Source organism: Aspergillus sclerotioniger (genome assembly GCF_003184525.1).
Source record: "Aspergillus sclerotioniger CBS 115572 chromosome Unknown BO94scaffold_24, whole genome shotgun sequence".
Lineage (NCBI taxonomy): Eukaryota > Fungi > Ascomycota > Eurotiomycetes > Eurotiales > Aspergillaceae > Aspergillus > Aspergillus sclerotioniger.
Window position 1 is genome coordinate 366,134 of NW_020291014.1, and position 24,792 is coordinate 390,925.

Genomic DNA, 24,792 nt, shown 5'->3' on the forward strand with positions numbered 1-24,792 from the left:
TATACTGGACGGGTCATCCGGATATTCCAAGGGCAGGGGATTGGTTTCCATGGGATATTTCCTTCCTGGGAACAATCGTCCAAAAGGTGCGGAGGGATAAGCCACAAAAACAAGAGCATGGCGGTATCCTGCGGACATGGTCTGTGACAAGGCAGGATCGTGGCCATATCTCAAAGGTCATCATCATAATCATCATTCAGACAAAGGCTGGCAGATGCCCGGTTCATGGACTGGCAAACTTCACCCGACGACTGCGTCGATCCTGGATGCGTTTCTCTGTGTCAAGGTAGAGGCGATCAAGGAAGTCCATGGCACTGGCATCCTTCAGGATCTTCGCCACCTGCGTACCGGCTGAAATAAGCTGAAGAACGTTCCGGTCATCTTTGATGGGCCTGGACTGATGCTTGGCCGCATGTCTCATTTCCAGGGAGTTCTCCAGCACAGTGACTAACTGCTTGATCTGGCCATTATACAGAACCCGGGCGGGTATGCGACGCTTGGTCGCCAGTCTCTTAAGGAGATACACCCACTCGGTCCATTCACGGTCTGAGGGAACTCTCACCGGTCTCTTATCTGGCTCCAGCGGAATCGGAAATTGATACTTCGCAACGAAGTCAAATGCGCATTGTGACAGTCGGTCGTTAACCGATGTCAAGATTTGATCTTGCTCTGAGACATCGAGATTAGTAGGTAGATGAGGCAAATCTCTCCCTTGGGCTGCAATGACACGTGGTGAAGGGGGTTCTAGCAATTGGTGGGGTCCATCAAACTCGTCCCGGTTAGACGGCCGTCTCTGAGAATGATATCGAGTAGTGCCTTTTAGCTTTTCCGTAGCGCGTCGGCCATTCCTCTCAACCAGGTACTCTGGAGTCTCGTAAGGTCTAGCTAAGTCATAATCACGCCTAAGAGATTCCGCTGGTAAGCGGGCAGGGTGGTCCCATTCCGGATAGAGAGCAACAGGGCGTGGTAGGGCACCCCCTGCAGTCACAGGAATAGTCCCCAATGCATGCGAGGTCACTGGAAGTCCGCTGTATGGCATCGCGAACTCAGGTGAAACTTGCTTTGGAGGCCTCACAGCAGTAGCCTGGGTATCTATGGGACCGCGCTCAAGATGTGGAGGGGAGAACCTTCTAGCGCTAAGCATGAGTAACATGAAAGTCTCAGTATAATAGATTCTGCAAAGGAAAGAACAAAAGCCGATACAAGATGACTAGGTACCTTGGATGATAGATCACGGGAGCTTCGCCCGAAGTCCCGTACGCCGACGGTTGTTGGGGCATAATGCCACTGCACAAGGTGAGCTTCCCTCGACAACATCACCGGGAAAGGGAGCATGAGGAGGAATTCCGTTGGGGCTAACCTGTGACGGGACCACGAATCATCGCTACTAACAGAATGGGTGCAGGAGCCGCTGCTGCCTGTTGCTCTTGAAAAGTAGCTGAGGCCTGAAGACATTGCGATCGATGGAGGTGGAAGGACGGTTGACATGAGGCTGAAGATTGATTATATATAGTATATATAATAGCAGGGTCGAACAAGGAGAGTATGAGGGGATATACACGATCGGGAGGCAACCTCAGCCTGTCAGTCCAGACCGTTCAGAACAGTGCCTGGCAGCGAGTTGAAAGGGGTGCTTATTATAGCAAGGAAGCAAATAATGTGGGAAAGGGAGGTGGAATGTCCTCGGAGCCAGATAAGCTTTTAATTGCTCGACCGCGTGAGATATGGCAAGCCAGAAGGATATGAAGAACTCCACCGCAGTGGCAAGAGGAGACTGGATTGCTCAAGGCCGGGCTCCGCTCATGTCAGGGAGCAAGCGCGTGCCGGAAGGCACCCTCGTACTATACGGAGAACAACAAATCCATCTTGCCTTCATGGCCAATCGAGCCGGGCCCCCACTGTGCCTCGTCGACAGGGTTGAGGGGGATCGATTGAGCCAGCGACGCCCGGGAGAACAAGGGACGATAAAGAGCAATAAGGATGCCAAACCGCGCAGCACCAAGAAAATAATACCCGGAGCTAGACGCCCTGCCAGACTTCCGTGCAATCAGTGGAGCTGCACAGGCATACTGGGGTACATAGCCATGGATGGACCCGGCAGTAAATCGCAGCGCGACTCCACCAGCGGGACATCGCCAGCTCCCATATGCTGATCTTGCCCCCAACCGCGCATGTCAGGACAGAAAATGAGGAGTCGCAGGATCCGGTGCTGCATAGGGTTTTGGGCAGCAACCGCAGGACTCGGCAGGGAACATGCGTCGACTGGGCATGGCGACGGAAGACCGATTCAAGGCTTGGCCCGTTGGCAGTCCATTTGCTGATGGAAATTGCGGCAAGCTGCTTGAAGGGGGGGAAATTAATGGAAGAATGGAGTCAAATAGAGTTACTGGGCACCGAGGCGATGGTCCCATGCTCTCCACTGACTCCGACTGGGCGTGGTTGGATCCAGATTCTGGAGTCAAGACCCAGAGACTGGAGACTAGTACACAGTGGTAACTAGTAAGACTGTAAGGGAGGAGATGCGAAGAGGAGTTCAAGAGAAACAAGAAGCAATCACGGGGCGGGCGGCGGGACGGGCGTGGGTGCCTGAGTCCACCGGCCGATGGGGAACTCGATTTCGCCCGCGAAATGGGACGATCTTCCTGCCTATCGGGACTTTGCTACCACTCCCTCCGTCATTGCTCCACTCGCGATCATCAGGATGCTGAAATGTGAAGTATCTACGGAGTACGGAGTACGGCCGGTGAGAACGATGATAGCACAGATAGTCGGATACTGTCTGTACGAAGCTGCAATTGGCGCCCCCCTGGTCCAGGGCCACTGATCCCCCCCCCCCATTCTAGGAGACGGGCGACTCTACGTTCACGGCCACCTACACCGGGAGGAAGGACCCAGTTCCCGCTTCCACAGATATGCCGGGAATATATTGGAGAGTGGATCGTTGAGAGCAGACACCATGGTCCAAGACGGATGGCGGCCTAAAGTCGAGGATCCAGGGTGGGGAGCTTCTGGATCCCGGCCTGAATGTCATTGCTCCTCGACCAGTTGGGCACACACGTCTGCAGGCCTTGTCGCCCGAAATCAGGGCGTCCGTTAGCCAATGCTCGACTCCCGACGTTGACTTGATGAAACTGTTCCCTCGTACGAGGTCGCCGACTGCAAAGAGCAATCCAACTAATGGTTGATAATAGATTTGGGGACTTGCAATCTGGACTAAGTGACGGACTTTGTGGCTATACTGATGGAATCCTTGGCTATACTGGAATCCTTGGCTATTTGTTCCATTCTGGGTACATCAAGTGGTTGTTACCTTGTCAATAGAATGCGTCGGACCGACGACAGGGGCTAACGGAGAGAAAATTGGACAAAGGAAATCAGGAAGGAAAAGCGAGAAGGGTCCTCTTCGTTCAGGTCGAACCGATGATTCGATCAAAATGATCCAGCACAAGCTGTGAGACTTGCCGGGATGCGTATGGCGTACATTATTGCGACCCAACGGGAGGTCGCTGAGGTAACCTCCCGCGAAAGGAGTGCGAATGATTCGTGGCGTCTGATATTGCTTCAAAGCTCATCCGATGTTATCCTGTCAAACTCACGCAAACGCCTGGGGTGCCCTTCCCTAACCACCATGGTTTCACCGTGCTACCCAGACCATACCTGCTTCGTCTTGACCTGCGCCTCCCTGCTACCAATATCGTCCGATGCACAGATGATGAACTGGTTTGTCTCAGTGATTTCTAGCAGAAATCCGGACAGCCCGGAGATAATGTTGCTGGCTTGCATCTACCACACACCTTTGTTTCCAACATAGGCTTCAACATGAACTTCGTATTAGGCTTAGTCCAAATTCTATGACCAACATCTAGAAGGACTGCCATCCTCTCATCTGGTCAGTTCGATGGCAGCACCTGCAGACACAGTCCATGCACCATCAACAGGGAATTATTGCCGATGGAATATAGCAAAAAGTTGTTTGCTGAATGCGAATGGGTGTGCCTAGGGCTGGCGAGATCGAGCGATACGAGGTCTCTCGTACGCGTGAGTGTTCCAAGAAGAAGGCATTGCTTAGATCAGCGCAGCCACGGCATTTGTATGCGTAAGGCAGCTTCCAAACACCCGGTGTATTAATTTGACGAGCGATAGGAAGCGAGACAACCGCCGCAAAAGAGATAGCCATGCTCAAGGAGAAGTTCGCATGTGCATGGAGACTAGAATAATGTCAGCAGACACTGCCGGACGCATTCAGCATGATCTACGAAAGATACCAGGCCAAAAATGGAGGAAGCGTGCTGCGGATACCACACTCATTGAACCTCGTCGTTCCAAAGGTGGCGATACAAGCTTGACCAGCAAGCTATAGGTCACTCCCGGGCCTTACTGTGTTCACGTAAAAGAGTAAGTTCCTGCCCCATCGCCCGTGGTGTGTTAGCAGATGGAGTCAATAGAACAGGCCCATCAATTGTAGTTGTAAGCAGCCTTGGCTAGAGCACCAGAAGTATTTTCCAATCATTCGACTAGATTCGGACGTTAGCTGGGTTGTCTCCGAGTCTGTTGGAGGGCGGGTTTAGGGCGACGAAACTCTATTCAACTTCAGACCATGGCCAGCCAAAATAAACCCGATGACTAACAACAGCCTCACCAGAAATACTCAAGAATATGAGGAAGAACCAAGTCCTTCAAAATTGGAAAATAGTACATGAAGTCACCTATGTTACTATACAAGGTATCCATCCCAAAGTCGCAACATGAAACATACAAAGCATGGGATGAGACACAGCGACTGACCAAACTCCGCTATAAATGCAAAACTCAGATTAAAGCAACCGTCCTCGCCGAGTCCCTTAGCGAATGCGGCAAAGGACCAGGCCACCCAGCTTCTTCTCCACGCATTCCCTGGCTTCCAGGATACCCTTATCTGTGGAAAGGTACAGAACCTCACCAGGCGACCGGATACCCTCGACGGTCTCACTCCGCTCGCCACGGATCACACGACGAAGGCCTGCCACGTCGATGGTCACCCGTCTCGTAGGCTTGCTGACCATGGACAGCTTGCCGAGAACAGGCTCGCTCTGCCAGTACTTCAGGCCGAGCCAGAGTCGTCGTGTGGCGATGTTGCTCTGAGTCAGGGGTTCGATGTTTTCCACTTCGTCGACTGCGTTCGGGGTGCCAAGTATGGGGTGCACGGGGGGAGGTGTCGGACCTCCGCGGACGACGGAGGAGATGAGGCCGTCGTTTTGGAGCGCGAGGCAGAGTTTCAGGTGTAACTTGGAATTGGGGATGGACGTGAGTCCGAGACGAGCCTTGCAGGCATTGTTTAGGTGCGAGCAGACGTGAGAGAGGTTGACGAGAGACATTTTGAATCGTAAAGTGGAAGGGATGGCCCAACGGGGGCCTGGTCGTGACGGTGCGGAGGGTTGGAGAAGTGACTGGGGCCGACGTGTGAGCGATGGCGCGCGACCACTGAAGCGGAAAGAGGGGGAATTGACTGTACCTGTTGCAGCGCACGTAAATTAATTGTCTGTCAGCTCAACTGAGGATTGCAGCAGCAAATGATCGGATTCGATGTCCCGCTGGCAGACAATCTCCAATGATGCGGAAGCTCAGATGAAATTTTCGGGGAAACAGAATGCCCGGCGCCGACAGGGCCGAGGCCTCAGGCCGCCGTGATGCCGTCCGGAGCATCGCCGGCAACAGCAAATCATCGGCCAGGAAGCTCTGTAGCCGCCGGGCTTCTGCACGCTGCATCTCGCGCCATCTTACAGGCCGGTGTACTTCCCCTCGTCCAGGTTATAAAGCATGGCGCTCTCTCCCCCCAATTCCCGCTTTGCGCGGTGTCCTTTTTCTTTCTTACATGCCCGGAGGCCTTATCAACGCTGATCGCCCATAATGCCGCCGTTGTCGGGTGAAGAGCGTATACTGACCGTGTGAGTACTGCTATCCTACCCCGCAGAAGCTGTCAGCAGCTGCGGTCTCATCACATCTCGTCACTCGAGCTCTGGCTAACCGCCCTGTAGCTTTGCCGATATCCATTATTACTTTGCAGCGCCGACTCCCAGGCCCGTCCATCACCGGTTTGACAAGGGTTGCTATCTATATCTTTATCTCAACGCCGCGAACAAGATTCGGGTTGAAGTAGCAAATAACCCAGGGACCCCCGAACAAGATGCATTCAACGGCGGTTAGTTCATCTTCTCTCATTTCTCGTTAATGATCTGACCCCATATAGTTCTTGATAATATCCACCTCCGTCATTCAACTAGATTCCCAACTCTCTGCACCGTGACCGTGGACGGACAGGTGCCGAGCCCACCCTCAGGTCAACCATCATTTCCGCCACCCCCAGGTGCCATCTCAAATGAATGGCAGCTGGCTGGCAATGATTCACCGAGTCTTCTACGCCTCCATACACTGGACATATATTTCTGGACAACGGATGATGTCACTCAGTTTCTAGACCTGCTCGAGAGCCATCTACCTCAGTCGCAAATCGAGACAGACCGGCACCCTTTCCCGCCTCCGCCGCAAAGCACAGTCAGTTCGGTCGTCCAGCAGCTGGAGACCGTGGCCATTACCGATCCCGGCTACCAGAATGGACAAACGCGCAATTCTCAATCCGAGGTTGTCTCAAACCCTGTGCCTAGCTACCAAGCTATCACGCCACCAAGCAACCTCCCTCCTCCCCCTCCGTTGGGTGCATTGGCAACGGCTACATCGCCGGTATTCCCGGGGACCCAGGTGGTTTCCATCGAGGAGCAGAATGCCGCCCCAACTCCCGCGCCTCTGCCGTACAACCCGGCTGCACCAGCAGCCCCAGAACCGATCAAGCACCGGGAGAAGACACCACCCCCGGATGACGCGGAGACCGGTACCGGACTTGCGACGGCAGCAGTTGTTGACAACGGGATAGGATTTACTCCGTCGTCTCAGATGCCAGGTCTGTCGGCAACAAGAGGACTATCCTCACCTCCTTCGGGTCCCGCCCCGCCGTATACCATGCCGGGGAGCTATGCACCGCCCCCACCCAGTGCAGGCCTCTCGGGATCCTTTCCAACATCCATGCCCAGCCCTGGGCTCCCGTCCTACTCCGCTTCATTCCTGACAGGTGACGGCGCTGGCGCCGGCCTCAGCACCGTAGGACAACCCCCGATGAACCCAGCTGCGACGCAGCCCCAGGTGACCATGTCATTCAGCCCGCCGCCGACAGATCCCAATGCGCACCTCTACGGACAGAGCATATTCAGAACCTCCACTGAATTATCTACTCCTCCCGCCCCGCTCCAATTGGGTGGGTACGCGAACTACTCGTATGAGCAACCAAAGCGCGAGGCCTCCGTGTCGAGCAACGACTACGACGTCCACAACCAGCTGTACCGACCTACGGCGCTAGAGTCGACGTCCCGGCACCAGAAATACTCGCGAGAAGCGATGAGGGACCCGGGGAATCCGCATCGGCCACAGTACTTTGTCAAGAATGCATACAAAGTAGAGCATGGGGTGAACCGGCTGTTGAGGAAGCTCGAGAAGAGGTTATGATTATGATGATTTATGTTATGTCTTTATGCTATATCAACATGTGGCTGATTGAATTGGGATGCGTGTTATTGTCTGCGTTTTGTACATGGTATTGAGCAAGACACTAAGGGATATACCAGGGCTGTTCATATTTGCTTCTGTGCATAGTTTAGAAGATTGTCAATGCAATGGCCGGTCATCTTTGAACCCAACTCTCTCAACTCAGTTTGCAACAGCATATCATTGAGTGTTTATTCGACGCCATGCCTCCAGCATAAGTTAATAGTGGTATGTGACATTACATTAAAAGGGGAGATTCTGCTAAGCCATCTTCCCTAACGCCGTCCATCCTTCTTCTTATGCCCCATTTAATTCTAATGCATGCAACCCATGCCCTGACTTCCCCCTACCCATCCACCCACCACCTCCCCCAACCTAACCCACAACAAACGGATCCCTCCCCCCCTCCCTCCACCTCCTAAACTCCACAATCCTCTCCACCTTCCCCGCGACCTCCACCCCCCAAATATGCTCCACCCAATCCAAACAAAGATCAATTCCGGCACTAACCCCCGCCGAACTCCAAACCTTCCCATCAACCACCCACCTGGCCTCCCTCACCCAAGTGACATTCGGCGCCTGCCTCACCACCCCCTCCCAATCCAACTTATTCGTCGTGGCTCGTTTCCCGTCCAACACGCCCGCTCTAGCGGCCAGTCTTGCACCGGTACACACGGTCAGCAGGTACTTCAGGGCCGGGTAGACGGTGCGAATGTACTCGATGTATTCGGGGAGGGGGGCGCGAGTGCCCCAGCCACCGGGGATGAGGAGGACATCGAGAGGGGGCGCGGTGGTGAGGGTGTGTGTTGGGAGGATGGATTGGGAGATGGCGGTGGGGAGGTGCGGGGGTCGTGTTGGGACCGGGGAGAGGGTGGTGGAGATGAGGGAGAGGGTGAGGGTGGGGTTGGTGGTGGGGTCCCAGGAGAGGATGTTGAGGCAGTCGAGGGGTCCGAAGACGTCGAGGGATTGGAAGCCGGGGAAGAGGAGGACGCCGAGGTGGAGGGTTGAGGGGGGTTGGTGGTCTTGAGGATTGATTGATGAGGGGGGTTGGTCTGTTGTGTGGTGTTGGTTAGCTGGTGAGGGTGAGGGTGGGTTGGGGATGCGGGGCTAGGTGGGTGGGGTGGATAGTACCTGACATGGTGATGGTGGAGGTGGTGATGATGTTGTTGGTGGAAGGATGGCGGTGTAGGTGGATAGAGAATATGGACGAATATGATCGGGAGTGAGATTAACAAGTGAATGAGTGTGTAGATGTTGCTGTGCTGTTGGGAGCTTTTTCAAAGGTAAAGAGACAGTACTTATAATTCCAAAACATACCGCCTACAGGGAAGCTCCCCAATCAAGATGGAGTCTGCACGTGCCTGGGTCCATGGATGCAGGTTATGAGGTTGGGGCACACTCTGTCACTGGTTGTCACTGGCAGAGTGTACGGGCTGATGGCCGGTCTAGGTAGCTATGACCTCAATGGATGGGGGCCTTAGACCCTATTAGAAATCAATCGGATACGCTTTTCCGCAACTTTATTGTATGCAAGTGGGGTTAATACGATATCTTACTTCGTACTCATGGCGTATGCGCTGTTTGCGTCTGTAGCAATGCTATTCAGAGGTGAAAGAATACAATTTACACATACTGATATCAAAAATAACAATGACCCTCCTAAAGTAATGTACCAGGAGAGCCCAGCACATATGCAAGATGCAGTACTCCGTACACATCGCTAAGATCACATCCGAATCAACTCCGCCAGCAATGCTCCGACATGCACGTCGGCGGTCTGGTCGACAGCCAACAAGGTGCTCCGCTCCCTACCCGAGATACCGAAGATAACTGGAGATCAGAATGGAAAAGAAGGCAAGAGACGCAAGAGAAGAGGAAGAAAGCCCAAGAATAAAATCAATATCGAGAACACGTGGAGACCAGTATGGACCTGGCCACTTCACGATTATCAAGGGTATAACAAGATATATCACGAGAAGGGAATAAGAAGAGAAGTTTTCTATTTCAGCTTGTCAAGTGGTCTGCAAGTCAGTTGAGGGTGAGAGCCGCCATGTCAACGTCAACCTCGCTCGACTGGGCCTCCGGAACGACGTCAGCGGGGGCCTCGACCGGAGCCTCGGGTTCGGCTGACTCCTTGGTCTCTTCCACCGGCTCTGCAGTCTCAGCAACGGGTTCGGGCTCGGGAACCGACGCAAGGTCAGTGGCTTGCTCCACAGCAGCTTCAGCCGAATCCTCAGTAGCTTCCTTTGTTTCGGGAACGGCCTCCGTGGCGGGAACGGCAACTTCCTCGGCCACGGTCTCGACAGTAGGCTGCACAGGCTCCTCGGCAATCTCGACAGGCTTCTCGGCGACGACAGGGGCCTCAGTCACAGTCTCCTTGGCGGCTTCTTCCATCGCCTTTACCGGTGGTTCCTCGGACTTCACTGGTTCGGGAGTTGCCCGCTTCTCCAAAGGCTTTCCCGGTTCGAGCTTGGTCACGCGCGAGGTACGGGTGTCAAGCTTGGAAGGGACACGTCTGGGAGCCCGAGCCGGCTTAGTTGGCCGCGGAGGGCTCTTCACCTCGACCTTATCGTGCGTTTTACTGGCAGAGCTAGCTGTAGGACGCATCATCCGAGCCAAAAAACTATCGTCAAGTGGTCTGGAGCTAGTGTTGCTCACACGGGAGTGTGGCCGTTCGTTCCCGGAGGGAGGAGAGGGGCGAGACGGCTGCTTACGTGCGGTGGAAGCAGTCGGGGTAACTGCGCGCTGCTGGGTCGCAGTGGTCGAGCTCTTGAGTGTGGACGGTTTCCGGGTCAAAGTGGACGTCGTGGTAGCCCCCTTTCTGTTAGTAGAAGAAGAAGTCGAAGTCGTTGCCGAAGCCGAAGGGCGAGTAGTGTTGGCCGGCGTAGCCTTGGTGGTGCGAGAAGCGGCCGAGGCTGTCGGCTTCGTCAGGTCACGAGCAGGCATGGAGGACCGTACGGGTCTCGTCGTGGGCTTAGTTGCAGGGTTCAAGGATGTCCGGCTCGGCTTGTGTGTTGCGACTTTGGGGGCCTCGGCGGCTGCAGTCCTCGTAGTCGCCGGACGGGCAGCCCGTGTGGTCCGAGATGTCTTGTCCTCGGGTTTGGCAGGCGAAGTGGGCGTGCGGGGCTGCGCCGGGGATCTCGCAGCAGGTTTGGGCGCCGGCTTGCCTACCTGGATGGTCGATGGTCGCTTGGTGACGGTCTTGGTCGGCTTGGGAGAGGAGACCTCAGAAGAGACCTCAGTGGCCTTGGGGATTGGAACTGGGGCTGGAGGATTCTCAACAACTTCCGACGGCTTTTCAGGCTCTACCGGGGCGGGGTCATGTTTCTCAGGAAGATCCTCCGGCGGTGTCTCCAGAGTCGCAACTGGCTGTTCGGGGATCTTGTGGGGAAAGCCGTTCCGAGTTGGGGAAACGGACAGTGGACTTTTCAAGCCACCTTCAAAATCCTCCGAATTGAAGCTTCTGACCCGGGTCGGGGCGGCAGGGCTGTCGCTGCGACCACTCACACTCCGTAGCCCCGCGAGAGGGTTAGGCTGAGTCGCACCATCGACAGCGACAAAGCTCGCGCGTACCTTGGACAGAGGTCTTCCTGAGCCGGAATGTTCCGAGCCAACGGGGGATCGACCGCGAGAGGGAGGGGAGGTGGTGTTGCTCTGATTGTTCTCGAATTTAGCGAGGAGGTTCCGCACGCCGGGGTGACCACCTGCCTCGTTCATGATGGCGGCTCGTTTGGGGGACAAGTGGCGATAACGGGAGGTCAGGAGAGGGTACTGATCTTGCCGGCTAGGACTGGGGAGAGAAGACTCGGAGCTGGACGAGGTCGAAGAATGAATTGAAGTGTTCAGGCGAAGTGGAGATTCAGCACTTCGCACGGATGCTGCGAAAGAGTCGGATGGCATTCACGTTGGACGCGTCCCAAAAGGAGGGGGGACGGGTGACGTGATATAAACAGAGCCCAACCACAAACGGGGGGGAAACGGTGGTTCGTTGGTGGGGGGAAAGTCAATGCTGGTGAGACAACGCAGCGGCGGGGGCCACAACCATGGTGGACAGCAACAAAGAGCGAAAGAGGGGCCTGCAGAGCAGGGAATGGCGAAAGTGTGAATCGATTTGGGGGGGGGGACGAACGAATGGGTACCCGGAGGAAGAGTAGGTGGGAAAAGGGAAAAACAAAGGAAGCGAAGAAGAAGAGGGAGGAAGAGGAGAAGTAGTGAGGAGGAGGAGAAACGCCGAAACGAAGTGGAGAGACAAGGCCCCGACACCTCAGGCAGCGCGCTCAGGGGTCGGATCCGCGGCTTCACTTTGATGGCGCGCCGTCTCAGATCAGGATGCTTCGCTTCCCGACGCCCTCCCCCAACTTACGTACTTTCGGTATTATTGAATAATCATATTCATCCCTCTCTGTCTCCAGTGGATGCCCCGATGTCCCAACACCCCCCTGGCCTGAATAGTCTCCGGCACTATTGACCTCCTTCCCCCCCCCCAGGATGACTCTTCGTTTCTTTTGCGATCGACCGAATAATCGGCCACTCCTTGCTAAAGTTCCTCTCACAGTTGAGGGGGATGAAACAGTCCTCTTACGGGCTGAAACCCTTCCCTCTCACGACTTCACATGTTCAGCGACTATCATGGTCGCCATGGAGCCCCGATTAGCCGGACTTCCTGCAATCTCCTGCAGTCCCGATCGTCCCCCCACGCCCCTAGAGGCCAGCTTGCAGCTCCCGGCGAAACAAATAGCTGGACTTTGATCGTGCTTTCCGATTGTCCAAACTTTGTTCCCACGCCTGCACCGATCTTGCATCCCTCCCGGTGGCAACCCAGATTTCAGTCAGCCCGCCGCCATGGTTGGGTGGTGTTCGTCTTGCCAGTCAGGCCAGTTCCTGGATGACCAGGTAAACGCCGAGTGGATCAGGGATGGGCTCCATCGTGAATGATGCTAACGTCGACCAATTTCACTCTAGTGCCATTCTAGCCCTTCTAGATCATTCATGGAATAATCAGGATGCCATTAGTGCTTTCTTTTAATTGCCCCGGTGGGCAACGCTGCACAGACCTCCTCCATCCCTTTTCCTCTGGCATGGACACTGTCACACAACACATGGTGGCACTGCGCGCTGATGTATCCATGGCACGGTTCCAGACCATCTGCAATGCTAGTAAACAATAGGTATCTACAGGGCAGTCCACAGTGCTACAGAGTGGTACAAACAAAGCGACCAGAAACATGTCCAAGTAGAGATCCAAGCGCCCCCACCTGCGGGATTAACCTTATAATGCAGGGTGTTGGACTCAACCACGGAAACCCCCAGCGGCCATCAGACCGCTGTTGGCGGTGCTTCCTCTCCCCGGTCGGCTGCACTGCCATCCACGAAATATGGTTGGCAATTGACTTGAGCCAAGCAAGGACTACATCCCGGCACTGAGGCCAGACTTGAAGCGACATACGTGTCAAAGAGGCCTTTCCGAGACCGACATGTCCCTGATCGATCGCCTTAGCCTGCATACAAACCACGTTCAGACAGACTAAGGTATGGTCACCGTCATTTCTAGATTTTTGCATACATGGTTTCGGGAGCATCCGATCAGCGAAGTTGTTGTCTGCCATATGATATTTCATTGATGTAAGACTTCATGGAATTACAATTGCTATGCTCCAATTGCTCCACATTAAGCCCGGGCACATCAAGCGGGCGTGGCCATCGTGTTTAGATTCATCGGACAGCCTCACTCCGTCAGCGCTGCCAGATAGTATCTGTCCTATTTCACCGCTCTCTGCTTGAATGTCACAGGCAACCAGTCCCAGGCATATAAGTGCCACACAAACCTGCAGGGTCTGCGTATATGCAAGCCAGAACACCGCAGCATGCGCCACAAGCTTACTGCTGATCTCATTGCTATTGCTGGAGTGCCCGCCCCTAGATAATGGTCTCGCTGTACAGTCTATCGCGCCGTACACCTTACAAACCATGACCTAGACAGTCTATGAAGAAGCAAAGAATGATTAAATGGCTGATTTATGATCACTGGCCAGCATATATGACAAAGTGAATAACATATTCCACTACATGACTGCCCGCCCAAAATATACCTTGAAACTGATCCTCAGTCGAATAACATGTCAAGATTTGCAATGCATGCGAAAACAGGCTATAAATCAGCTGGGTCAGAAGGCAACGACTCCGACATAATGTGGCCAACCGCAACATCTTCGAGGTCATCCTCGGTGAGTATTCCTATGGCACTATCCAGGGGCTTACGATGCTTGCCCCGGCCAGCCTCCACATCAACATACCTTGTCATACTGACTGGTGTGATGGGTTCGCTGCCGAAATTCAAGCTATCGGAGTGGATCTCATCTGACTGAACCTCCCAGTTGGCAGCTCGGACCCTGGCTTTCCGTCGCTCGTTATTGAGGGACTCCTTCATGAACGCAAATGAACGCGCTTGGTCTGCAGCCCATCTGTCCAGTAGACTGTCCCTCGCTTCAACTTCCAGGCGCAGCTGGTTTTCCAGCCCAGTGTTACTACGCTGAAGCCTCTCGATATCTGACCTGGCCTCTTCGAGTGACGTGTTGAGCTCGGAAACTCGGACATTCATCGACCCAACTTCCTGTTCAAGGCGTTCTTGCTGCTCTGCTGCCTCATTCGCCAGACTCTGGACCGCTTGCTGGCGCTCGACCTCAAGTGATTCAACCTTGGTCGTCAGGTCACACACCCGGTTGTGATTTCGCTGGACGGTATCTTCTAACTCCCGAATGCGTAATTCTCGCTCTGCAATGGTTGACTCAGCAGAACGAATAGCGCTTTCCTGCCCTTCCATCTTCCGCTGCAGCTCCTCCACCATTTCCTTGTGCGCCTCATTGATTTTGGTTTTATCTGCTTCTAGGGCCGTTACTAGCGCCTCAAGCCCCTTGACTTCCTCGTGGTATTTGTCGAGAGCTGCATTGAGCCTGTCAATGCTGACAGTCTGTTCCTTTCCTTCATTTTCAAGCTCCTGCATACGCATTCGCGTATGAAGCATGTCTCCGGCGGAGGTAGTAATTGACTCTTCCAGGTCTCTGATTTTCTTCGATGCAGCCTCATACCGAGCCAACAGATTATTGAATTGACCCCGGAGTGCATTCTCCCGGCCTAAAGAGCCATCTAGTCGTACCTGTTCGTTTCGAAGGCTCCTGACAAGCATCTCAACCCGCTTTACCAATGCACCAAGGGTTGAATTGCCGTCACTCAAGCCAGCATTGGGGGTTTCGCCAGGGATTGCCCGCTCCAGTCGGAGGCGAGCTGTGCGAAACTGGTCACGCATCGTAGAGATGATGTCGTTGGCATTCTCTCCTGGGAATCCTAGACCTGAAAGCTCTTCCTTTATATGATCAAGCGCTTCAGCAGCGTCAGAAGCGTGACGAAGGGTCTGGGTTAATGTAGGCAGGACGTGATCTAGGAAGTCTGGTGGTGGAGAAGGTCGACGAAGAAGACTCTCAATTGCCGTCCCTTCAAACGAAGCAACACGAGCGCGACATGCATCGAACAAGTCTTTTTTCTCCTTTCTAGCGGCTGCAAGATCAGCTGAGAGCGCTATTATTTCTGCCTCTCGTTTATAGTCCGGCATAGAGGCTTGAGTTGATGCATCGGCATCCGTACGTCCTTGGCTCAGAAGCGAAAAATTATCGGGAACCAAAAGCCGTCCGGAATCTAGACCTCGGAAATCCGGAGAGTCTGAGACCAGCAATGTATCGCATTCCCACCGACTGTCGTTGATAATCATTGTTTCTCCCTCAGTGTCAACTATCGTGTCATGTTCACCATGGCTACCCGGTGAAGGGAATGAAAGCTGTTCCATCAGTCGGGTATTCTCAGACTCGACCTGTTCAACCATCGATTGCGGCGACAGACATGTAGCTTCATCATTCAGTTGACGCTGCGAAAGAGTTCGATATCTTTTAACCGATTCCAATTCATGCTTCAAGCAATCTCGCTCGCGTAGCAGTGACTGGAGGGTCTTCTGGTACCGAGCGGTTTCTCTCTTCTCGCGTTCCAGCTGGTTGATCTCATCGCTCAGCCCTACCCGCCGGATCCTTCGCTGCGTCCGCGCGTCTAGGAGCTGCCGCAAGGGTGTAAACTGTACTACGCACCCCGGGGAAGCCACGCGGGCAGCATTTGGAGACCCCATGTAGCGGCGAGACCGAGGAAGAGGGGTTGAGCGCCGACGTAAGCGGCGGCTTGGGGTGCGCATCGAGGGGTCATCTTCTGCTCGCTCCTCGAAGGAGGTGCGAAGCATGGCGGGAGTGAGGCCCGTCGAGTAGTCTAGGTCATGTTGCAGCTCAGGGCCGGGGTCTGAGAACCGAACCCTTTTGCTGGGCTGATGGGGGGTTTCGCAGGACGAAGCCGGGACAGTATGGTACTCGGCTTGACGAGTCTTCTTGCCAGAGGCTGGAGAAGGGGGCACTTGGCTGGATGTAGAGCTGTTTCGTCTCTTTCGCCTAGTCTGTCTCGTATCCACGACCATTGTGTATTGGTCCGACTGGCGTGAGTCAAGTGTCGCACGAGCCCCTCAATCCCTGATTCGTATTGTGTGGCGGAGAAATTGTTAAAGTTTTGCAGGGCCACTTGGCTAAGACAACAAGAATGATACAATAGGGTTGTAGATGTTAGTACTAGATATACTGTGTAGTAGGAGCGATCGGGGGAATCATAACAAGCAGCGGCAAATCACCCCGGAGCCTGGAGTATTGTGGTTTTTCCCAAATAGGCAAGGGGCCCATCGTGCCTTCCCTACGCGTGTCAGCCAGGGCCACTGCCCGATTGGGAACGCGTAAACAAACCCGCCCTTGCACTTGTCAGGTGACCTCCGAATTACATAGCATGGTGCCTTGCATTTCAGGTCCTCCTGCGTTTCCCACGATGGGCCAAAATCTTGCACATGCTGATACTAGTACACCCGCGCTGTATACAATGTAGATACTAGATGGTACGCAGTATCAGTATGATCTACTTGGTGACGGAGGCGTTGCATCTAGTACAATATCGTTTTTTGTCGCAGGAACAACCAATAAGGATCCATGGCCCCCCGTATCTTATCTCATCCCGTGAACCATCGAGTGCCGAGCAACCCGTTGACATTCTATCATCTTACTCTCCACCACCATGATGCTCCAGGATCTGTATCTGGGCTTACATAGCCAATGCACACCCGCCAGTTAAAATATGCCCCATGCGCGAATTTTGAACATAATCCCCAGGGATGAACCAGCATTCAGATCTCCCCACGGCTCTTGCTGGTGAGGATGAGGTGATGTGGTCGGGGCCCTGCAAGGGTGATGTCATGCGGGCGGCCAGCTGGGCTCGCCTTCCCCTCGCTAACTGAGAGGCTAACTTAGTATGCAGATCGTCAACCACTTGCCTCTCAAACCACCTATCTTCGTTGCCTCCTCGTCTGCTGTCAACTCTATTTTTCAGGCCACTACCTGGTAAAAAGCTTCCTGCCTTGTCTATAACCCTCGGTTTCCGGCTTTCCCGTCCACGAGACTCGTGATGGCCGCCGCGCCTGTGGACGAAGATTCCAAGCAGCCGCCCTTGGGGGGACGGAACCAGGCACCGACGGAGATGGTGGACGATCCCCAAGCGTCTCTATTGGGTTCGGTCTCCGGCTCTTCTGCTGAAATCGGACCTCCGTTCTTAGAGCTTCCTCCTGAGCTTGTCCAGCAAATCCTGTCCTATTTATCGGCACAAGATCTTGCTCGCCTGTCTACCACCTGTCGCACATTCGCCGAGCATGCGGCTAACGAACTCTTGTGGGCGAACATAATCAACTCTCACCTCCCCGAGCCAATACACGACCCTGGTGTTTTTGACTCCTTCCGCAATCTTTACATTGCCCACTACCCTTGCTGGTTTGTTCCTCGCAATAAAGTCTGGTTTTCGGACACGGAGCACACGGGCAATCTAATCCTAGCCCGGTACGATCACCGAAGGGGAGTCATAGAAGCTTACCGGGTCATTGCAGAAAGGCGTTCTCACCAGTTTCAGATCTGGGATTGGAACCCGGATGTCATTATCCAAACCTTCAATCCCAAAGTCGGTCTCTGGCTAGATGATCCAGTCCTCCTGCTGAAAAACCATCATGCAGGACAGCCACGGTATCTAAGTGGTGAGACACGCATGCCTATGCCCATTGAAACGCAGAATGTCTTCAATGCCTTTTCACTTTGCTCCGCTCGCTTGCCTTTGAATCTTAAAGCGATCGAACAATGGCCCCCGCAAACCATCCCGAGTAAACACCGCGTTTACCGTGATGTAGGACATCGACTACCGGAATGGGAGCGCCACCCTCGACAGCTGGACGATGTTTCTGAGCATGCGTTCCGGATCAGGAGGTGGGCACATTTCCGATGGGGAATGCCCATATTCACCGCTGATCGGAGCGAGACGCTGTCGACTTATGCAACACTCGATCCTGAACTGTACACACCCACGAAGAAGAAACCGTACCAAGGAATCTGGGTTGGAGACTACTCGGCACACGGATGTGAATTTTTGCTCTTCCTACAACGCGAGCGGGCGGATGAGCATGCTAGTCCTGCTAATGCTAGCGAGTTGGGTGAAGAATCCAACCCGCAATGCAGCCTGGAGGCAATCAAGCTCACCGGAGACCCCAATGTTCCTCGTGGCGAAATATCCTTCTCGGCGGAAGACGTTGGCCCGGGGGGTCTCGTCCGTATCGCGGAGGAGGCGCTTTTTCAAGGGGCACGGATAGTACGTAGCAAAGGTCATGTAGCTGGCCTCGGTTTTAGAGATGGTAAGATTGATCCACAAAATGACTCATCCAGTTTTTGTTTCACAGCCTAATTGAGGCCTTATAGATACCTTTATCGCTTCCCAGCTTATCCTGATATCGACTGAATGTGTGGCCCACTATTGGGAAACCATGGGCCACATCTCCTATTACCGCCGTCTTGACGTCGATGCATTACTCCGGACATGAGTGCCGATGTTTACGAAAGTCACGATATAACGAGTCATGTCGTTCAGTGCTTCCAGAATATGTATTTGGCCCCTTTGGGCGACGATGTGTTTTGCGAGTGCAGAGTTTGCATTCCGCCGCTTTGGTTCCAGCGAGCACATCATGCTGTGCTTTGATAGACCTATGTGGGCCTGTGCAGGCTTAACGAGGCAACATTTCATCATGGATGCAACCGCTATTTGAGGCAGCCCTCGATATCAAGGACAGGTCGAGGATAGTTCCACAGAGGTTACCACAGATGAATAAAGTGGACTCGTGCAACCGGAGACAATTATATATCTTTATACCTAGCCAGTGACCTGCGCGCGATGGCTGTACGGATGACAAAAACCGGGAATAACCTTGATTGGTAGTCCGGTCACGATACGGCCGTCGTTAGGCTAAACAGCGGAAAGAAGTGATGCAGTTGCTTCCCATCGACAGGGAACCTATGTACATGCAGGCATACCGCGGCAATGCGGATGATCCAAAGTAGGAGATATCAATGGAGCGGAAGGAGGTATACAGTCAACGCGAGATACCTAACGCCATGACTTGCGCTACTCAAACGAGCCGAAGCGGACCAAAATGCCATCATCAATCATGGGCAGCCCTCACGTAACTGGATATTTGTTCAGTCGCAATGGGTAGCCTTTTTTTTCCTTCCTTATAACGCACCCCTCCAAAAAGAAAGCACGGGACAGGTAGCGTGTCGCTTTACCGACCCCGACCACTGCCATTGGAGGTGCCGCTGCGGGGTTTTCGTATATCGAGAAGCGATTCCGGAGCCGAGAAGCGATGGGAATGCTGATTACCGTCTGCGCTCAAAGTAGCTGGTAGAGCCCAGCACGGCCACGGACTGGTCCATCACCCACTCGCCAACACCGAGGTAGTTATCGATCCACTTCTTGAAATCCTTGTTATCGGTGATTTTGTCGGAGCTGAGACTGGGGCTGTGAAGGACCCCACGCAAGCCCCCAAGAGGGACGTGGGGTGATCAGATTAGCTATGATTCACTGGTATACATCTCGTATAGATAATGCAGGGATTCGAGGCGCGATGGAAACGCCGGAGAGACGGGGCTAATTACGTTAAGCCAGTCGAGCGCTTGACGCCGGCCAGGAAGGCAGAAACTGAGCGAGAAGGACCAGGTTAGCGTTACCGGTCCAGGCAGCCGATCCAGGACAGGTAATAGGCACATACAGAGAACCGCATCGAATGCGTAATGGGTAAGACGTCCAAACTGGAGACGCGAAAGCAAAGCCAATCAGTAAAGACAACCTCTTACCCGAGGTACCCCCGAGTCTCAACCCAGGACAAACACACCATTATGAGGGGGTAGGCTTTCGCGAGTATTCTTCTCAGAACGATCCGGGTTCGATTTCAGCACTCAGAACTTTAAATCCGTCGCGACAGTAGAGAATAGCAATAGCTAAGTTGTAGAGTTCCTGGAGGAAAAAAGAAAGGAATTGTTTCAACCACCCCACAGACCAGACGGAATGTCATCGAGGTGGGTTCACGTGCCGCGGCTTGCACATGACGTGGGCAACTGACTGAGCGAGGCGGTGAGCGGGGGGGGCTGGGTGTGGTGCCAGGTCACGCTTTTCCAGGTGGCTGGACATGTGGCTGGTGGACAGGCATGCTCACTACCTACTGGCAACCGACAACCAACCCAAACATCTTCGGCCGGCGGGCAACCTCCTTCCCTCCTGCCAGCTACAAGGTACTTACCTCCTACAAAAGTAAGCAAAACGGACACCTCCGTCTTTACATACCCACTTCAACTTCACCCCCCACCCACCCATCCCCCAACCCAATTCCTACCGAACCCAAGAAAACAAAACATCCTTTCTCCGAACATTAGTATGCCCGCCAAGTCCCAACCATAAATAGATTATAGATAGACAGATACCTATGTAGATAGCTAGGTGGATATCCTGCAGGAGGAATGATCATCGTGTCTTGGCTCTGCAGACTAAACATATTTACGTACCCCTCGTTGGAAGGGAAGTGCCGCCGCCGCCGTCTATCTTACTCCGGAGTCGTCTGGTCTGGTTTGCATACGGAGTAAGTAGGTTTGGTTCACCGGGAACTGAGTTGGGAGGATATACTACTACTCTTACTACCAGCTTACTTGTATGGAGTAAGTAGGGGTGGTGGTGATCGGAAGTCGGAATCGGAATGCACTCTCGGTTGATAGTATTCTGGAGGCCTCAGGCTTGGGGTTGTATGATTGAATCGTACACTGTAGGAGTTAGGGAGGAGTAGGTGGTGGTGGAGGAGGGGTACTTTGGTCCGAAATCCGAATTGAATCGGAGGTATCATTGTCCGTGATAGGTATGCTAGACAGCGATAGATACTTCATATTACCTACCTATTTGCTAGGCATACAATCATACTCCGTATAGATGTGGAGAGACAAAGCAGGCATCTATCTACCTACTTAAGTAAGTAAGTAAAGTAGAAGCAGGCCGAGGTTTCGGAATTCGGATGTAGATGGTTGAGGTGCTGTTGCTATCTCAACTATCCGTACCTACATACACCCACCCATCCATCAATCTATTATCTATTATCTATATTTCTTCAGTAAGAAAGACAACCCGGCAGACGGAGGCCTCCGACAGTACCCCAAGTCAGTGAGGCCTGACAGTCGTAACCCCTAATATCTAATTGGTAAAGTTTCTATAATTACCCCCCCCCCCCCCCCCAAACAAGGACGGTTCTCCATAGCTACTGGGTCCGGAGATGAGCAAATTTCAGCCTTATGGGTTATGATGGATCAGGAGATGGGTTTTGGGACGAAAAACTCAGCAAACTAGAAAAGAAAACATCCATCCACGTCGCAAGACGAGGATGGATCCGCGACTATGTGGGGACAACAGGAGATGTTATCCTCCAATGAAGTGATCATGTGGTCGTTCCAGACGCTCTGGGTGTCCTGGGGGTGGCTCTTAGATATTTTTTTTTTTTTGGTTTTGGTTTTTTGGTTTCCCAACCGATTCATTCGTCGGGAGGGGTTAGATACCTGAGACATGCCTGAGACCGGAGAGAGATGCCTGAGGATGACACACGGCTGGGGTATTGATTACTAGTTCTGCCCACCGTTCTCGGCGGGCACCTTGGCCGACCACTCAACAGCGCGGATGGAGGCAGCAGGCAGCGGACGACGGTTGGCACTAGTCACGGGGAAGCATTGAGTTTTGGATATCCGGCGATAGCGCCGGGGCGAGAAAAAACAAGATATCAAAATTAATCCCATTAATAATGGGAATTGGGGAGTGTGATGGTAAGTACTCGGTAGCAGGAGGCACAGGCGAGGAGAGAGGTGGTGGCCGGTGACCGAGAGGGGACCCAGAGCGAGCCACCCGCGGGGAACCGACCGAGAGGACGGGCCAGTCCCAATGTGGGAATCCCGCCAGCCAGTCAGTGCCTCGCCGGCCAATGGCGGCCACCAACATTTTCCTTCCCGGGCACACCCCTCCTCTAGTCCATCTCGCTCTCGCTCACCGGCTCCGTCTTTTCTTCCCTATCATCCCTCCTTTTCTTCCCCCTCCTTCCTCTTCTCTGTCTTCTCTCCCCTTTGCCTTTCTGCTCTTCAGTTCTACTCCAACTGTCCAGTAGAAGACATCATCCTTCAAGATGGCTGCCACCAACTCCCTCGACCACCTGAGCAACCGCATGAAGCTGGAGTGGCACTCCAAGCTCAACACCGAGATGGTGCCCTCCAAGAACTTCCGCCGCACCTCCATCATCGGCACCATCGGTACGTTCTTCCCTGTCACGCTGTGGCGAATTCCATCCTGGAAGCTCTCACGTCAATTGGCGTCATCTTTGGCTAACCTCCCATTTTTCTCTAGGCCCCAAGACCAACTCCGTGGAGAAGATCAACGCTCTCCGCAGATGTACGCGCGACGCATTTCCTGGTTTCGGTAGTTATCAAGCTAATTAGCTCTGCAGCCGGTCTGAACGTTGTTCGTATGAACTTCTCCCACGGTTCCTATGAGGTAAGTCAAAAGCTCTCCTGTAGCGACCAGCTAACCCGCTTCGTGGCTGTAACGGTGTGCTGACCCCGCATAGTACCACCAATCCGTTATCGACAACGCCCGTGAGGCCGCCAGGACCCAGACTGGACGTCCTCTCGCCATTGCTCTGGACACCGTAAGTTGAAAGCCCCAACGGCTTGGAATCTCCTAATCTGACCCCTCCACAGAAAGGTCCTGAGATCCGTACCGGAAACACTCCCGGCGATGTGGATATCCCCATCAAGCAGGGCCACGAGCTCAACATCACCACTGACGACCAATACGCCACCGCCTCCGACGACAAGAACATGTAAGGCCACTCCCCGCTTGTTTCCGTCCGAGTCATTGCTGTTGTTTTCTGCCAATGGATGGACCCCGCTGACAAGCCATTCGTAGGTACCTGGACTACAAGAACATCACCAAGGTGATCTCGCCCGGCAAGCTCATCTATGTTGATGATGGTATCCTTTCCTTCGAGGTCCTGGAAGTCGTTGACGACAAGACCCTGCGCGTCAAGTGCTTGAACAACGGCAACATCTCTTCCCGCAAGGGTGTTAACTTGCCCGGCACTGACGTCGACCTTCCCGCTCTCTCCGAGAAGGACATTGCCGATCTCCGCTTCGGTGTCAAGAACGATGTTGACATGGTCTTCGCTTCTTTCATCCGTCGCGGAAGCGACATCCGCCACATCCGTGAGGTTCTCGGCGAGGATGGCAAGGAGATCCAGATCATTGCCAAGATTGAGAACCAGCAGGGTGTTAACAACTTCGACGAGATTCTCGAGGAGACCGACGGTGTCATGGTTGCCCGTGGTGACCTTGGTATCGAGATCCCTGCCCCCAAGGTCTTCATCGCCCAGAAGATGATGATCGCCAAGTGTAACATCAAGGGTAAGCCCGTCATCTGTGCCACTCAGATGCTCGAGTCCATGACGTACAACCCTCGTCCCACTCGTGCCGAGGTGTCTGATGTTGCCAACGCCGTCCTTGACGGTGCCGACTGTGTCATGCTGTCGGGAGAGACCGCCAAGGGTTCCTACCCCGAGGAGGCCGTCAAGATGATGTCCGAGACCTGCCTGCTCGCTGAGGTCGCCATCCCCCACTTCAACGTGTTCGATGAGCTCCGTAACCTCGCTCCCCGCCCCACCGACACTGTTGAGTCCATCGCCATGGCTGCCGTTAGCGCCAGTCTGGAGCTCAACGCCGGTGCCATTGTTGTGTTGACCACCAGGTATGTTTTGATGCGGTGCTGTTCAATAGGATGATTTGCTGACGTGGTCCAGTGGTAAAACCGCTCGCCTCCTCTCCAAGTACCGCCCCGTCTGCCCCATTGTCATGGTTTCCCGCAACGACAAGGCCAGCCGCGTAAGTCGATTCCTTAACACCGTTCGCTTGAGTGCTCCATGCTAACAGATTGATTCCAGTACTCTCACCTGTACCGCGGTGTCTGGCCCTTCCTCTTCCCCGAGAAGAAGCCCGACTTCAACGTCAAGATCTGGCAGGAGGATGTTGACCGCCGTCTCAAGTGGGGTATCTCCCACGCTCTCAAGCTCGGCATCATCAACAAGGGCGACAACATCGTCTGCGTCCAGGGATGGCGCGGCGGTATGGGCCACACCAACACCGTCCGTGTGGTCCCTGCTGAGGAGAACCTCGGCCTGGCTGAGTAAATGCAGTCCGGGATGCCACCGTACGGTGGATGACGCGGTAACGACAGCGATTGGATAGAAAGCGCCAAGGGTGTGTCTCTGGATATCGTAGACCGGTCTCGTCGCGACGCGACGACCCAGGGAGTGCACGCGAGCAGGCTGCTTGTGTCTTCACCTCGAGACTCGTTAGTCGGGGTAGGACGAGGAGCACCAGGAGTGCGCACTTGGGTCTACCACATCAATCTCTTGACCCGGACGCGCTGGGGGAGGCACGCACCTTTGGAAACGTAATCTGTATTCACCTTGATTTGACGTTAGTTAGCCAGCCATGCTTGGTGGACTTTGCTGCGATCAAAAAAGCTAGATTAATAAGTTGTCCATGTCCATGGCTTGAATAGATATATTTGCTGAGCAATAAATGCAATGTTAGTGCTGGTCATAGTGCAAGCGACCTGGTCGCGTGTTTCATTCCATTCCATTCCAAGATAGAATTCCCAGATAGAGTAGCAAGTGCTCGATCACATCGCATAAATTCATGAATCCATCCCCAAGAA

General features: G+C 53.8%; 9 protein-coding genes across 9 annotated transcripts; 3 read left to right on the forward strand and 6 right to left on the reverse strand.

Moving 5' to 3' along the window:
* Window positions 1-19: 19 nt before the first annotated feature.
* On the reverse strand, window positions 20-1,475 carry BO94DRAFT_179286 (uncharacterized protein). The gene is made up of 2 exons (XM_025605968.1): window positions 1,361-1,475; window positions 20-1,287 (listed from the first exon to the last, which is right to left on the reverse strand). The coding sequence occupies exon 2, from the start codon at window positions 1,151-1,153 to the stop codon at window positions 224-226; it is 930 nt and encodes a 309-aa protein (XP_025464820.1). The 5' UTR covers window positions 1,154-1,287; window positions 1,361-1,475; the 3' UTR covers window positions 20-223.
* A 3,199-nt stretch (window positions 1,476-4,674) lies between these two features.
* On the reverse strand, window positions 4,675-5,524 carry BO94DRAFT_537703 (mitochondrial 37S ribosomal protein uS8m). Its single transcript, XM_025612331.1, has one exon. The coding sequence runs from the start codon at window positions 5,352-5,354 to the stop codon at window positions 4,842-4,844; it is 513 nt and encodes a 170-aa protein (XP_025464821.1). The 5' UTR covers window positions 5,355-5,524; the 3' UTR covers window positions 4,675-4,841.
* An 82-nt stretch (window positions 5,525-5,606) lies between these two features.
* Window positions 5,607-7,725, forward strand: BO94DRAFT_537704 (uncharacterized protein). The gene is made up of 3 exons (XM_025612332.1): window positions 5,607-5,924; window positions 6,015-6,178; window positions 6,227-7,725. The coding sequence occupies exons 1-3, from the start codon at window positions 5,887-5,889 to the stop codon at window positions 7,531-7,533; spliced, it is 1,509 nt and encodes a 502-aa protein (XP_025464822.1). The 5' UTR covers window positions 5,607-5,886; the 3' UTR covers window positions 7,534-7,725.
* A 222-nt stretch (window positions 7,726-7,947) lies between these two features.
* On the reverse strand, window positions 7,948-9,290 carry BO94DRAFT_558826 (DJ-1/PfpI family protein; the record flags this gene model as incomplete). The annotated part of the gene is made up of 2 exons (XM_025614029.1): window positions 7,948-8,679; window positions 9,246-9,290. 2 exons carry the CDS (start codon window positions 9,288-9,290, stop codon window positions 7,948-7,950), a joined length of 777 nt encoding a protein of 258 aa, XP_025464823.1.
* On the reverse strand, window positions 9,150-11,738 carry BO94DRAFT_537705 (uncharacterized protein). Its single transcript, XM_025612333.1, has one exon. The coding sequence runs from the start codon at window positions 11,470-11,472 to the stop codon at window positions 9,601-9,603; it is 1,872 nt and encodes a 623-aa protein (XP_025464824.1). The 5' UTR covers window positions 11,473-11,738; the 3' UTR covers window positions 9,150-9,600.
* Window positions 11,739-13,598: 1,860 nt separating this feature from the next.
* BO94DRAFT_537707 (uncharacterized protein) lies at window positions 13,599-16,208 on the reverse strand. Its single transcript, XM_025612334.1, has one exon. The coding sequence runs from the start codon at window positions 16,073-16,075 to the stop codon at window positions 13,721-13,723; it is 2,355 nt and encodes a 784-aa protein (XP_025464825.1). The 5' UTR covers window positions 16,076-16,208; the 3' UTR covers window positions 13,599-13,720.
* Window positions 16,209-17,172: 964 nt separating this feature from the next.
* BO94DRAFT_471981 (F-box protein) lies at window positions 17,173-18,550 on the forward strand (the record flags this gene model as incomplete). The annotated part of the gene is made up of 2 exons (XM_025608409.1): window positions 17,173-18,364; window positions 18,429-18,550. The coding sequence occupies 2 exons, from the start codon at window positions 17,173-17,175 to the stop codon at window positions 18,548-18,550; spliced, it is 1,314 nt and encodes a 437-aa protein (XP_025464826.1).
* An 829-nt stretch (window positions 18,551-19,379) lies between these two features.
* BO94DRAFT_471883 (DUF1748 domain-containing protein) lies at window positions 19,380-19,814 on the reverse strand (the record flags this gene model as incomplete). Its single annotated transcript, XM_025608401.1, has 3 exons — window positions 19,380-19,521; window positions 19,659-19,701; window positions 19,772-19,814. Coding segments are annotated over 3 exons (228 nt in total), but the record flags the coding sequence as incomplete, so codon positions are not given.
* Window positions 19,815-22,117: 2,303 nt separating this feature from the next.
* Window positions 22,118-24,516, forward strand: BO94DRAFT_179907 (pyruvate kinase CDC19). Its single transcript, XM_025605969.1, has 8 exons — window positions 22,118-22,331; window positions 22,426-22,470; window positions 22,526-22,572; window positions 22,646-22,726; window positions 22,779-22,900; window positions 22,987-23,820; window positions 23,873-23,954; window positions 24,014-24,516. The coding sequence occupies exons 1-8, from the start codon at window positions 22,208-22,210 to the stop codon at window positions 24,257-24,259; spliced, it is 1,581 nt and encodes a 526-aa protein (XP_025464828.1). The 5' UTR covers window positions 22,118-22,207; the 3' UTR covers window positions 24,260-24,516.
* The last annotated feature ends 276 nt before the right edge of the window (window positions 24,517-24,792 follow it).

Coding starts and splice junctions, on each gene's coding strand:
- BO94DRAFT_179907 (XM_025605969.1), top strand. CDS start 22,208: ATGGCTGCCACCAACTCCCTCGACCACCTGAGCAACCGCATGAAGCTG. Junction 22,332..22,425: donor CTCCATCATCGGCACCATCG/GTACGTTCTTCC, acceptor ATTTTTCTCTAG/GCCCCAAGACCAACTCCGTG. Junction 22,901..22,986: donor GCCTCCGACGACAAGAACAT/GTAAGGCCACTC, acceptor AGCCATTCGTAG/GTACCTGGACTACAAGAACA.
- BO94DRAFT_537703 (XM_025612331.1), bottom strand. CDS start 5,354: ATGTCTCTCGTCAACCTCTCTCACGTCTGCTCGCACCTAAACAATGCC.
- BO94DRAFT_537705 (XM_025612333.1), bottom strand. CDS start 11,472: ATGCCATCCGACTCTTTCGCAGCATCCGTGCGAAGTGCTGAATCTCCA.
- BO94DRAFT_179286 (XM_025605968.1), bottom strand. CDS start 1,153: ATGTTACTCATGCTTAGCGCTAGAAGGTTCTCCCCTCCACATCTTGAG.
- BO94DRAFT_537707 (XM_025612334.1), bottom strand. CDS start 16,075: ATGGTCGTGGATACGAGACAGACTAGGCGAAAGAGACGAAACAGCTCT.
- BO94DRAFT_537704 (XM_025612332.1), top strand. CDS start 5,887: ATGCCGCCGTTGTCGGGTGAAGAGCGTATACTGACCGT. Junction 5,925..6,014: donor GAAGAGCGTATACTGACCGT/GTGAGTACTGCT, acceptor ACCGCCCTGTAG/CTTTGCCGATATCCATTATT. Junction 6,179..6,226: donor ACAAGATGCATTCAACGGCG/GTTAGTTCATCT, acceptor GACCCCATATAG/TTCTTGATAATATCCACCTC.